This window comes from Lonchura striata, chromosome 24, assembly GCF_046129695.1.
Source record: "Lonchura striata isolate bLonStr1 chromosome 24, bLonStr1.mat, whole genome shotgun sequence".
NCBI classification, from domain to species: Eukaryota; Metazoa; Chordata; class Aves; order Passeriformes; family Estrildidae; genus Lonchura; species Lonchura striata.
In genome coordinates this window covers 5,274,408-5,288,415 of record NC_134626.1, presented here as the reverse complement: position 1 = coordinate 5,288,415, position 14,008 = coordinate 5,274,408, and the positions used below count along the sequence as shown (strand labels likewise).

Here is a 14,008-nt window from a genome sequence, read left to right as displayed (position 1 = left end):
AATGTTGCTGTTAACATGTGGAATGCTCTTTATCAGTTTTGTAAGTACAGCCAGTTGATCTGAATTGTTCTTGCAACTGCACGCTTTAAAAATCAAAACAAACCTTGTGAGTAGCTTTTTGTTGGGTGAGGTTTGTGCTAGAGCACTTTGCTGTGCGTGTTGCAGCCCTAGGTGTAGTAACTGTGAAATATAAAAGGAGGGTTGGAAAGAGAAGAAATGTTCACTCATAAGAGTTGATTGACACAGTCCTTCATGCACAGCCAGAGTCACCGTCCTGATGCTTGACAGGGCCCCTGATTTAGTTTTTCCCCGCCAAGTAGATTTCCCAGAAAAGCAGGAATACAATCTGGAAGCATTTCTCTTAGATTGAAGTATTTTACACTTAAGTGACCGTGTTTGCATTTGCTGCTACGGGATATTTCTTGACCAGAGTTGATGGGAACATGATAAACATGACTCCCCATCCCTGGCAGTGTCCAAGGCCAATTTGGGCTGGACTTGGAGCAGCCTGGGACAGTGGAAGGTGTCCCTGCTCATGGCAGGGGATGGAACAGGATGAGCCCAAGCCAGTCTGGAATTCCATGGGCACAGATATGAGCAGTGCTCCATATGCTATAGGCCCTGCCTGGCAGCAGATAGTATTTAATATTTTAAACCCTAACACAGTGCCCTGAGGCTCAGCAGTGTTATGGTCCTGGGCACTTTGGTTTCACTCAGGCGTGTTCAGCTCCTATTCTCAGGCAGGTGTTTGCAGGAAATCCCTGCTGAGAACCATCTTTTACATTGAGTCAGAAGGTGAATGGGAGCATTTTTCAACACATTGGTTTGACAAGAAACCTTTAAGGTGACAGCTGCTTTCATCCCTGTAATCAGTACAGGAGGAGTCTGGAGGAAATTGGAAGCTGGGATGGCAGTGTTCTGTTTTTTCAGCTTCTTAAGCTTGATGTTACCAATGTGCTTGAGAAAGTGTGAGTTTTGCTGCACAGCTGTTCCAGGCACAGGTGGGGCAAGTGCCAGAAGTTAATGCCCAGAGTGCAGCTGAGTGTCAGTGCTTTGTCTACAGTGCAAGCTCATACACCTTGTCCAGATGCTGGATTTGTAATATGGATGTCATAATTACGTTGTGTCTTAATTAATCTCTTCTCAATTCTTTTTGAACTTGGAGCCTGATGAGGTTATGTACTATTGCAAACCCAGGGAATAATTCTTAATTTTGTTTTTATCTGGTGTACAAAAGGAAAAGGGAAGGGGGAGAGAAGCTTTATCTCCAAGGAACTGGCAGGAACAACTTCCATGATAAACAGTTGCTCCTTGAGCATGCTGTACTCTCCTAAAGGCATGTCGGGTCAGCTAAAGGTCTGCAGCATCTGAGCTGGGAGATCCCTCCAAAGAGGAGGGATTTAACTGTAAGTGGGAGGTTTTAACCCTAGGCACCATTTATTTGCATGTTTCTGCCTGAAACTAGCATTTTGGGAACACGTTTAACAAGCACAATATATTCCATGCATTTGCTGGAATAAACGGCGCATATGAGCTTCCTCAGATCTGCAGTCAGCAGGGAGCTGTCTGGCCCGTGATTTTACACATTCTTGCATCTAACTGAGACGTTCTGATGCCAAATCCAGCACTCAACTGACTGCACCATGTGTGCATTTTAACACACCTTAACAGCATCTGTGCTGGAAGCAGCAGCTGAATCCCCCAGCAGAGCTTTGCTGGATCTCTGGGATCAGTGACCTGCCTGCTGGGAACTGCACCCCAAAATCCAGCACAGGGTGGGAGGCAACTGCACTGACCCTTGGAGCAGAGCACCAGTAGAATCACCAGGGAACAGGGAATCTAGCTTGCCACATGTTTTCCTGAAATTAGGCCCAAGGCATTAAATGTTCTCAAAAACTGAGAACTGGCACATCAAAAACCTGCTGTCTCTCCTCTTCTGTTCAGTAAATTTAGGGAATATTCCTGCTCATCACATGGGTTCAGCACATGAAACAAAGTGAAGTGCATCACTGAGGAAAGAATTGTGGAAATAGTGGATTTTTAGTGCTGTGCAGAGGTGCATTGTGCACTGCAGGCCCCATTACAAGTGGCACACGTTTGTTTTCATTTGTTACCCATATTTTCTCAAGCTATGGCTGCAGCACTGAGTTTGTCGCTGTAGTGGCTGAGTTTTCAGCTCAATTTTTAAGGCATACATTGTTCAGCATTTAATTGGTTCTGGCACTCCCAAGGGTGCTTTGCACAGTGTCCTCCCAACATGTCTGTGGCACAAGCACTGTCCTCATTCAGCATTTCATGGAAATCATGTGCATGGGATGGTGATCCTCGTGGAAGGCTGCAGGTCCAAGTCAGTCTGGAACTCAAACTTTAAGTGTACCAGGTATTTTCCTTGTGTATTTTATGGTAGAAGATAAAGGTTATTCCTCCCTTAATTTACCAGATCGTGTCACTTCTAATGTCTGAAATGCACTGAAGCCTCCTCAGACAAAGCACACCCTGTATTTAGGAAGCAGACTTTTTTCAGAGCCAGTAATAGTTTGATTTTATTATTTCTTGAAACTACCAGCAGCTTTTGAATTGTGTCTTACATTACCTGCCATTTTCCTTTGTTTGAATTAAGATTGTTTTATGATTATTTCAAGGGGATAAAAATCATTGCCAGGCTGAAAGTCAGCATGCCAAACTACAGCCCAGAACAGGCTTTTCTCACTAAATTTTATGCAACCCTGAGGAAAAAAATGAGTTTACAATGGAAACCCTGAATTTTATCTGTACCAGAACCAGCAATTTACTGCTTAACTGGGCTGGGATAATGAGGTGGGGAGACTGGACCTTTGCTGGTGACAGTTGCTGAAGTTTTAGCAGCAAGAACTGGGTCTGGCTAAAGGAAATGATTCCTAGAGAGTTTTGGGGTGAGCCCTGGGGCTGAAGGATCCCTTGGGAGGGAGCCCATGGCCAGGAGCACCCCAGAGAGTGGCTGTGGGGCCTGGCTGGCAGGCGTCCTGCAGCAGGTCAGGTCTGTGAGGAGCCTGGCCCATTCAGCACTGGTTCCAGGTGCCAGAATTCCATCCCTGGCACTTAGAGCTGTAGTTTATGCAGGATTTGGGGTGTGCGTGCTCAGGCTGGGTTTTTGAACAAATCTGTGGTTGCCACTGCTGTTCCCTTACCCAGATGAGAAATCCCCAGATGCACATTTTAAATGAAATCCAGTGATTACTGTGTTGGTCATGGGGTTTTGTCCATGTTGGTTTTTCTCAGAAGTTGCTACATTTCCTAAAATTGTTTTATGATGAATAATTATTCTGGGTGTGATGCTGAGGAAACTGAAAGATGAACATTTGTAAATAATTTCTAAATCATTTTAGAATAGGGATGGTTTGTTTTAGCAGAACACCATCTTTTGATATACAAAGTTTGAGGCTTTCTGAATTTTATTTTTTGAATGTTTTTGTCAAGGTACTCAGGGTACACTTCAGGGAAACTTTTTAGGTCCAAGAGACCATCAGAGATAAATAACATTTGTGTTCTCAAAACCACTGTGTATTTATGCACCTCTGCAGGAATCACAGATCCTATCTGTGATGTACAGACCTGATCATCTGCAGGATCTACAGACCTGAAGGGAGGAACATGGTGGGTGGGTACCTGGAGTGAAAACATGGAATGAATGAACAAGGACAGGTGATTCTGGAAAGCATGTGATGTCTTTGAAGAGTTTTCTCAACCTAAATTGGTCAGTAATTATCCCCACTAATATCTGACCACTTCCTTCATCAGGTTGATGATGTGTTTGATTACAAAACTTCTGGCTTAAAACTGGCCAGCTGAATTCCAAGGATTCTGTGAACTGCTCAGCAAATGCCAAGCAGTTAATGCCAGGCACTGGTTCCAGTGTGCAGAGCTGGAGTGAGAGCTGCAGTGCTCAGCTGGGAGCAGGGCAGGGCTGCAGCGTTCATCTCAAGCTCCCAACACCCTCTCCCAGCCCTTTGTGCCTGCATCCAGCAGCACCATTCCCTGCTGTGCTGGGCAGACGTGAGGGCATTCCTGCCTTGTATTGCTTTTGTGTGCTTATTAAAAAGGAATCAGCAGATCTGCTGAGTGCCTGGGTAATGGAACCCAGATGTGGGCACTGCCGCCCGCTCTGCTTGACAAATCTGCAGCTTTTGGGATTTCACCAGGGTTGCTTATTATTTACAGAACGTAACTTGAGACAGTAGAACAAATTTTTAGATTAAAAAAATCAAGTAGTGTGGAATGTTTTTAGCTGTGCAGACCAAACAAAGCAGTTTGCCAAGGGGGTGATGGACTAAATCCATGCAGTTTAGGCCCAGCACCAGTGGCAATGGGTTGGAGAACTGCTGGCCTTATCATCAAGAAGGGAATGATCTGTTATCACCAGGATCAGTGGCTAAGCATGGAGGGCACAGTGAACACTGAACTTGTACTCTGAAGTGCTTCTTCCATTTAAAAACAAAACTAGAACATAAAACCTGGGCTCAGAAATTGCCAAAACTTCAGAAATCCACTGTGGTGTCCAGTAGCTTTGTAGCACTGGTACTTTTTCTCTGTCCTGCTTTGAGCCAAGCATTAGAAACCAAACATTAGGAACCATCAGGTCCCTGAAGTTACAGTGTCTGTGGGATTGAGGTCCTGTTCTATCCCACTCCATAGTCTTGCTTGCAGTGCTTCAGATCCCACTTCTCAGGGAACTACAGAATATTAGAGAGCTGGCACAGGGGTTTGTCTGAGGGATGGTTCATGTAAAACCCACTGCACGGTGCAGCTGCTCTGTCCCATATCCAACCTTCCTGAATGCAAGATGGAACATCTCAGCAAATCATATTGATTGGCCACTGTTAATTAAAACCCAGCTAAGGCTCTTTGAACTTGTCACTAGGTGCCATAGAGAGGTTTAAGACCCAACAGGGGCTTCTTTGATTAGTAATCTTTTGCCATTTTCCTGCTTTTAGAAGTTAGAAAGTAAGACATGCAGCAAGATGTGAATTATATTGGTTGGAATTCTTTAATTTCTCTGGAACCTTTGTCTCAACATTTTGCATTCACTGAGGCTAACACTTTGTTTATTGCTTTGTAAGACTCTAATAGGTAAAAACAAATGTGTTGTTCACCTCTTGCATAGGTTTAGAAAGACAAGAATGCTGTACTTGGTGCAGGTGAATCCTGTGTGTACCTAAGGAATTTAAGGGGCAGGAGAGGTGACTTGCTCCAGAGCCATAGTACTTTAATAGCACAGCTCTAACCACTGCATTGAGAGTTGTCAAAAACTTGAAGGAAAACAAATTTTAAAAGGGTGCCCAGGCTTCAGGTGTGGGTCAGGGCTGCTGAGGGGAAAAAGTGACAAGGAAATGAGGCTCCAGAGAAAACATCTGCAGAGTGTGGATCCCAGAAGGTGAGTGCTCTCTCCTGGTGGTGGAAAGCTTCAAAAGCAAAGGTAATGCTCCATGGGACCTTCCTATCCCTGGATCAGAAAGGCTGGAGTTCCTTCTGCAGGGTTTTACAGAGTCAGGAGGGGAAGGGAGAGCACTAATCCAAAATGGTGCATTTGGCTGGGAAATTTGTAACAGCAGTAGCCTGGAAGAGCTGTGAAATATCATGGAGCAGCCCCAGAGTGATGCTGCTGGGAAGGGACAGGGAATGAAGCAAGGCTCGGCAGCCTGTAACACAATCCTTCAGGGGCAGGGCGTTCCAGGAGCTTGAAGGAATTCAGAGTATTATTTTTTAACAAAATTCTGCTAAGGGAGGAACCGAGCCTGCAGTTCTGCAGTGCTGTGGCCAGTATCAACCTCTGATGGCTGTCAGCCCACAAGTGTGTGTCCTTCTTACTGTCATTTTTAATAGACACACAGAAGGGTAAAGTATGCTAAACCCAGCTATGGGGACCCTAATTAATGAGGATTTTTCTTCTGTCTTAATTTAACTGCATGTTCCTATTTCCATAAACATAGAGTTTGCAGTCTCCTGGCACTGTCCATCGGTGAGAGCTTTCTGTAGGTTTTTGCACTCTTACTTTCTTTAGAGCACTGAGAAGAAATGTTCAAATCAGTAAAACTGCTGATAAATACATCCCAAAATCTTCAGAGAGTATACACTGCCTAGTTCACTTCTTCCTACTAATTTAGCTACTTTCCCCTTCATTGTAGACAAAGCTCTTCTATTTTTCTTATTGTATGGTTCTGTGTCTCATAGAAATGTATGAGTAGACACCACATCTTCCAGATCCAAGTCTTCCAGGGTCTACCCGCCGTGTTTGTGAAGACCTGGGATTTGTGAAGGCTTTGTATTTCAAAAAGACAAGACCTGTGTGTGCAGGCAGTGTGAGTGGCAGGAAAGCCAGCAGCAGGTGACCTCTGTGTGTCTCTTGCTGCAGGACCAAGGCGGAGCGAGTGCGGAAGCCCCGGTGCTGCAGGGGACCCCAGGGGCTCCTGCCCCGCTACCTGGAGAGCCAAGCAGAGGGACAGGAGCAGCTCTTCAAACTGACAGACAACATCCAGGATGAGTTGTGAGTACACAGCCACTTACACAGCTACTCTGAGTACTTCTGTTCTTGCTGTCATCATCTCTTCGTGTCTAAAACTGCTTCACACACAGACACATGTTCATTCTGGGTCCTCAGCACTGCAAGGGCATTGAGGGGATGGAAGTGTGTTCAGGAAAGGGAATGGAGCTGGGGAGGGGTCTGGAGCACCAGGAGTGTCTGAGGGAGCTGGGGGAGCTCAGCCTGGAGGAAAGGAGGCTCATGGGGGACCTTCTGGCTCTTCACAGCTCCCTGACAGAAGGGTGCAGCCAGTCAAGCTCTGATCCCACAGAACAGGGAACAGGAACAAGGGATGGGATGAAAGGAAATGGTCTGAAGTTGCACCAGGGGAGGTTCAGGTTTGATACTGGGGTAAATTTATCCAAGGAAAGTCATAAAGCCCTGGCACAGCTTCCCAGGACAGTGGTGCAGTCGCCACCCCGGGAGGGATTTAAAAACCATGTGGATGTGGCACTTGGGGACATGGGTTAGTGTTGGCCTGAGCAGTGGTGGGGGAACAGTTGGATTTGATAGTCTCAGAGAGCTTTTCCAACCCAAATTATTCTGTGAATATCAGGTTATTGGATTGGGGTCTAAATGCAGAATTCATAATTTGCCTGATCTCCACCATAGTTACTGATCAGCTGTGTCAGGGGAGGGTTAAATGCTGAGTCTTTCACCCATCAGAGCATCTGCCAAGGCAAAGGGTCAGAATTGCTGATGGTGGAGCTGGCAGAGGGAGGTACAGGTTCAGCAGGGTCACTTGGTGTCACCGGTGTCACTGGGCAGGTTCCATGTGCCACTGCAGCTTCTGCCTGAGGAAGAGATTGCAATCTGCCACTTACTTGTCACCCTGTGAGTTCACGTTTGGGGTATCCTGTTTCCATCTCCTTTCAGGATCTTTGTGCCTATTCAGGATGGCTCTTAGGCAGGGAGATTGGAAAGAGCAATTTGTGACCAAAAAAAATGACGAGTGTAGCTCATAGCAGTGTAGTGGCCTTTGTCATTGAGTCACACTGTTCATTCACTGTGACTCTGGCTATTAGAAACATCATTCAGCAGGAACACAGTGTTTCTTGTCATGGAAAATAAATACAAAATTATGCCTCTGACTTTTATCCTAGTATCATAATCAGAAACACATTTGAAGACCTGATTATTTGCATATTTTCCTTCAGAGTTAAATCCATAAAAGGGGGTTTAATACCTTGCTCTACTGTTCTAACTAAATGTTTCCACATTTTTTTCCAGTTAGGCTTGCTGTTTCACTTCTGGAAAATATTGTGTAATTACTTCCTGATGTTGTTAAGAACCCCACAAATTCTCCAGAGATCTGATTGCTTCTACTTTGTTCTACTGGATCATGTTTCATTTAATTTTTCATTTTATTAATTTGAAATATTTTTAATAGTGTAGATGTATGGATTAAAAGAAAAAAAAAAGTTGTATCTTGCAGTAATATCTGAAAAGGTTAAAAATACCCGTTTTAAGAACTTGACACTGAGAAAAAAGAAACAGTTGGCAAGAGCAAAGGTAGTGGTGCATGACTCAAACTTAAAACAAAATGTAGAGCCTGAACTACAAATTAGCTAATGTTTCTGGGCTTCTCCATTAACTCACTGACCTCTGTTTCCATTCCTCAGAATATATACATGCCACCAGTAAAAGTCTTTTAAGGAGAAGTACCTGCATCATGTGCTGCTCTTCCAGAGCAAATGCAAGCTGTGGTCAGTGCCCAGGTGCCTCCCCTGGACCTGAGAGCAGCTCTCAGTGCCTCTTCTCTCCCCGTGGGTGCCCTGGTGGCATCCTGACCTGGTTGGATCTGATGCCTCCCTCCAGCACTCGTGTTTGATGTGCCTTCCAGGGCATCAGGCTGTTCTTCTGCAGCTGTGCTGCTGCTCTGGGTTTAAATTAAATTTTCTGTGACACTCCATTAAAAATGTCACTCTCCATCCTATTTAACTAATTTAAAAAGCAGAAGTGTTTGAACTCTGATGGAAAACTGCAGGGCAGGTGCTGATTTCCAGAACTCTGTTAATGTTGTGTTTCACCTGGGTTCCTCTAAGCCAAACTCCACTTTCCTTCCAATTTATATTACTTAAAGGAACACAGTTTTTTTTATCCCCTCCTGGAGCTTCATCCAAGGTTAGAGCTGGGCAAAGCATGTTACAGGCCCTTTTTAATGAGGCTGTGTCCTTCTCAGCACTGACTGGGCTGGAGTTGGTGTGTGCACCTCTCCCAGTGTGAGGGGAGGGAGGGCAGGGACACAGCACAGAGGGAGAGGCAAATTGAGTGCAGAGCAGTGTCTTTGAGAGGACTGGGAATACAGAATTACTGGAGTCATCCTTTTATACCACAAAAAGAAACTATGGCCTGACCTCTTGCCATATTTTTGGCTATTAACATACCTTTTATAGCTCTGGGTTTATTTGGCTACAGATCAGAGTAGCTTGTGTGCAGGGATATTTAACTGGGAGAGCCAAGAGTGCATTTGGAGATGAAGAACTTTTCTGTTTACCAGAAGCACTGAGTTAGTGACAGAGGTCACTGATGTCTAAGCCAGTGGAGGATTCTGCAGGATGTGAGGGCAGCAGGCAGGTTTGCATGAGCAGTGGCTCAGAGGGCAGCAATTGGGAACCTGCCTGACAGCAGCAGAATCCTGCTTTACAGATGCTTGTCAACCCTGGGGGCTGTTGGCAGAGATTTTTTACTCTATTTAGCACTACTCTATTACTCTACTCAGCTATGATTCCACATTCAAGTTGCTGAATTTTTCAGCTTTTTAAAAGCCCCACTAAGGAGGTTCATTTCAGTAGTAAACCAGAAGTGAGGAGGAGCATTTTTGTGTTCAACTTCCATTTCACTTTGCACCTTACAATTATTTTTTTACACACTGGCCTTTTCAGCCATCATAACTCTCAATATTCCTAACTCACTCTTCTCCCTCTCTTCCTATTCATCACTCAGCCTAATCTCCCTGGGGAAACCTGCTTGCTGCTTAACCTCTCACCCCTTGTTAAACAGCTAATTTCTCTTTTCTGCTACTGATCCTGGCAGCAAGTTCAACTTGATTTTGGTTTTGAAGGCAGGGAGGTGTGGGGAGCGGAGAAGCACAGGAGAATTACAGGATAGCTCTTGTCATAAGTGTCTGCAAACCTTTCACTTACCAGCTCTGGACCTGAAGTTAGTTGCAATTAAGCTTCAACATTAGGACTTGGAGTACTCCAAAGCAAGGAAATTACTGTTCCTAAGTCTTTGTCAAAGGACATTTTTATGTGTACCTGTGATGCCCAAGGCAGGCAGCACTAATATTTGATTTACAGCACGATCTTTTTATAAAGAGGTGAGCGTGTCATTCATTAGCTCAATTTCTAAACAGTTCGAATTAAATACAGATGAACTGTACATGTTGCACTACTACATTTTCTGATGGACTTCTGAAGGTCACAGAAACAGGTGAAGACACTGGTTAATTTGTTATTTGTAGCTTTAACCTAATGATGCTTTCTGAAGGTCACAGAACAGGTGAAGAAGTGGTTAATTTGCTATTTTTTGCTTTAACCTAATAATGCTTTCTGAAGGTCACGGAACAGGTGAAGACATTGGTTAATTTGCTATTTTTAGCTTGAACCTAATGATGCTTTCTGAAGGTCACAAAACAGATGAAGAAGTGGTTAATCTGCTATTTTTATTTTGAAGCTAATGATGCTTTCTCCTTTGCTGCAGTTTCATCGCTGTGGAGAACATCGACAGCTACTGTGTGCTCATCTCCTCCAAGGCCGTGTACTTCCTGAAGAGTGGGGATTGCATGGACAGGGATTCCATCTTCCTGGAGGTCAGGTATGATGACCTGTACCACTGCCTGGTGTCCAAGGACCACGGGAACGTGTACATCCAGCTCACCAAGAAGGCTGTGAGCACCAGCAGCGGCCTGGCCATGCCTGGCCCCTCCCAGCAGCGGCCCATGGTGAGGAGCTGGCACCCCTTTCCCCTGTGCTCCCCTCCTGACCAAAGTGCTTTAAAATCCCAGGCTTTGTTCTGTCAGCACTGAAAACAGCTGCTGCCCAGCTTTCAGTGACCTCCTAAACTCCTGAGCAAGCTGAAGAAAGCAAAACACTCAAATAGTCCCACAGGCTGAAAAGTAACAGGAAGAAAGATGTATTTACCTGTGAAAGGCTTTTAACTTTTAACCACATAAATGCAGCTTGTGTACTTTGCTGTCTGTTTAATCTTCTCCTGCATGTAGTAGTTTTTACTGTGAGGTCTCTAAAGCTGGAAGCAGTGTTTATGTTTTGTGCCATTTCAGTAGTTGCTCAGGGGCTGTTTTACAGGCGCAGTTACAAGCTCACCCCTGACCCAAGTCAATTCACATTCCAAACAGAACAGCCAGATAAAAGGTGGGAGGGGAGGCAAAGGAAATAACCTCAGATATGGCACTGTGTTCCTGCTCTCACCCTTGAATATCTGTGTGTACCTGCTCCTTCACGCTTCTTCCTTGCTCCAACCTAAGTGCTGAGAAGGAAACTCCACCGAAACCTTTCTGTCCCTTACTTTAAACCTAAAATCTACTGTGTTTTAGCTGACAGGAGGAGTACATTAAGAAAAATCCCCTTTCTTTCTGCAGGTGAAAGTGAAATCAGAAGCTCTGGCAGTAAAGGTGTCCCAAGAAATCAACTATGCAAAGAGCCTTTATTATGAGCAGCAGCTGATGCTGAGACTTAGTGAAAATCAAGAGCAACTCGAGCTGGACTCTTGAAAATCCATTTCCTCACTGCCAGAAAGAGCTGCAGGTACCAGGCTGGAGCCAGGACTGTGTGACTAGAGAAGGAAAAAATACAATTTTAGTATTTAGAGAGAACAAAAGGGGTGGCTTTTATTTTTTAAGCACTAGCTGTATAACAGAGGTGTAGCTGACACAGCTTTGGGTCTGGGAGAAGCCCTGTATTTTGCTAACATGTATATATGTACAAGTGTCCATGTAAATATGCCGGGCAGCGGGTGTTGGTATAAATATGAGTCTGTTTACTGTGTAAAGAAATTAAAGGAGCTCTACTGAGTCGTACTGCACTACCTGACAGAAGCCCTTCTCTATGTCTTTTTTTATTGCCTTGAGAAAAATGATTTTCAGTGCAGGAATGTAGATAAACCTTTAAAAATAAAATCAATAATTAATTTTAGCTTTTGGAGCACAGGTGTCCTGTGGTTTAGAGCTTTAACACCATGAATAGGGTGCATTAACACTGTGATTAGGGGGCATTGGTTGGGTTGTTTGGTGGACTTTTTGTTGTTTTTTTCTCTTAACTCACTAATACAGGTAAATACAGGAGACCTGGTCTTGCACTGAAATGTCAGCCTCTTTTTGAACAAAAAAAAAAATTGTATTTTGGTAAATAATACAGGGAAGATTCCATTTTGCATTCACAGTCTGCATCTCAAAGCCTCCTTTCTGACTTCTTTTTGAAGCAGTTAAGATTTGGAAATTAAGGATTTTCTGTTTACCAGAAACACTGACAGCCTTGGAAATTGAACCTTTAACTTCAAGTTTTTTCCTTCCTTCAGGTGGATGAAGGGTGGGGGGAGAGGAGACTACCAGCTTGTTGGAATTCACAGTATCTTGAGAAGTAAACTTCTAAATAATAAAAACAACAATTTTTTTCCCCAATGTTGTACACCACATTGGTATTTGTCTCATTAACTGTGACCACACTGAAGAGGGAGGAATGAGTGCTCTTAACCCAGAGGAACTGGAACCCTTAATGTCTCACTTTTACTCCTTGGAGGGGCCAGGTTTGGGTATGAAGACACAACTCTGCTGAGTAACCTACATTTTAGTGTGACTTCATAAACCTTTTGATTCAGTGTAAGCAGACCTTTTAAAAGATCAAGTAATTTGAAGGTAAAGTCCTTTCATGAAGACACATGGGAATATTTTGATGCTGAAGGTTAGAGTGAAACCATTTCTGAGCTCTTGTAAAATACTGTGCTGCTAAAGGTGGGGAGGGAAAGCAAGGAGTAGTTCTCACTGCTGTGTTGAGCCCTTCAGGGGATGGATGGAGTACTTGGGGTCTGTGACCATCCATGAGGAGATGATGTGCAAACACCAGAGCAGTCACTGAACAGTGGCACCCTTGGAGTGCCCTGAACTCAGAGAGCCATCTGTGTGAAAAAACCTGTCCAGGTGTAATAGTCTGTAAGGTTATTGCCTTAAAAAAACCTGTCAAGGTGTAATAAAGGGCAGATGAAATAAAAACTCAGCAGGGGCAGGAAGGAAGAACTGTCTCTAACTGGTAGGGAGACCACACAGCACAGGAATGACACCTTTCTGTGTCTTCTTCTCTACTCTCCTCCCCTCTCCTTGCCTGTTTCCCAGTCCTCTCATCCCCTTTACCCCATCACATCCTTTCCTGTCCTTCCTTTTCCTTCCTTTTCCCATCCTTTCCACCTCTTTACTGTCCTTCTCCCCCTTTTCCCGCCCTCCCCTTTTCTGCATTCTCCTCCTGTCCTCTCCCCCCTTGCCCTTTTCCCTGGCCCACAGTTCCACTCCAGTGCTCCTGCAAAGGTGAAAACTCCAGGGGCAGTGTCCACACTGTCCCTGCTGAACCAGCCCCACCCCACCCCAGAACTGACCAGCTCTGACCCCAGGACTCAGGCATCATTGGCTGCCCTCTCCTGAGACAGGGAATGTCTTCACTTTCTCAAGGCATGAAAGTAACTGGGAAAAAGAAACTAAATTACTAAATTTTAGACTCCAGGGCTGCAGTTCTGTGTGTCCTGCGCCTGTGGCACATTCACAGTGAAAACCCCTTTTCCCTGCCACCATTGCTTGATCATGAGTGATGCTGTTCCCAGCAGCTCCTACAGCCTGAGGGGTTCCTGCAGTGATGGGAGCACGGGGCAGACCTGACCAACACCCTTCCCTCCCTCTGCTCCTCCAGAGTCCCAGAAGCTCAGTGAGATCCATCTGAGCAGCTCCAGTCCCAAAGGCTGCTTCCCAAAGCAGTGCAGTGTTTGCATTTTTGTGGGGAGAAGCTAAGTGGCTAAATGGGCCCCATCTCAAACCAGTGAAATAATCAGACATTTCCCAGTGACAGGGACCTTTTGATCTCTTCACTATCTCATTTCCTAAACTGCACGGTGCTTTTCAACATTTATCTATTTTCTCGTCAATAAAATACTTTGTAACATCTTAGCCCAACTATATATATTTTTTAAATTTCTTTTTCTCTCTAAAGCACTGTTTAATACAAACCTGCTTCCTCCAGTGCACAACCCACTGGGCTGACAAATCCTCCCAGCCCTTGCTCTGTTTTCCTTCTCAGAGGAACCTGCCTTGATTTGCTGCTCACAATGGCTTCATCTTTGGTACTTCCTACTGAAAAATCAGGATTCAGTGAATATACTCTCTAGATTACAGGTTGTTGCTTAGATAAAGAAAGAAAAAAAAAAAAGCAAAATCAAAGCACATCTGAATTA

General features: G+C 44.6%; 1 protein-coding gene and 1 long non-coding RNA gene across 6 annotated transcripts in view; one reads left to right on the top strand and one right to left on the bottom strand.

The window, feature by feature from the left end:
- VPS13D (vacuolar protein sorting 13 homolog D) overlaps positions 1-12,197 on the top strand; it is a 98,152-nt gene extending 85,955 nt beyond the window's left edge. For all 5 annotated transcript variants that reach the window (XM_021542048.2, XM_077788161.1, XM_021542051.2 and 2 more), the window contains 3 exons: positions 6,389-6,520; positions 10,262-10,502; positions 11,160-12,197. In XM_021542048.2, the coding sequence (XP_021397723.2) occupies positions 6,389-6,520; positions 10,262-10,502; positions 11,160-11,291 (505 nt within the window). In that variant the 3' untranslated portion in view covers positions 11,292-12,197. The remainder of the gene's footprint in view (positions 1-6,388; positions 6,521-10,261; positions 10,503-11,159) is intronic.
- Positions 11,206-14,008, bottom strand: LOC116184401 (uncharacterized). Its single transcript, XR_004149173.2, has 2 exons — positions 13,785-14,008; positions 11,206-11,353 (listed from the first exon to the last, which is right to left on the bottom strand). It is a non-coding gene; the product is annotated as an uncharacterized LOC116184401 (long non-coding RNA).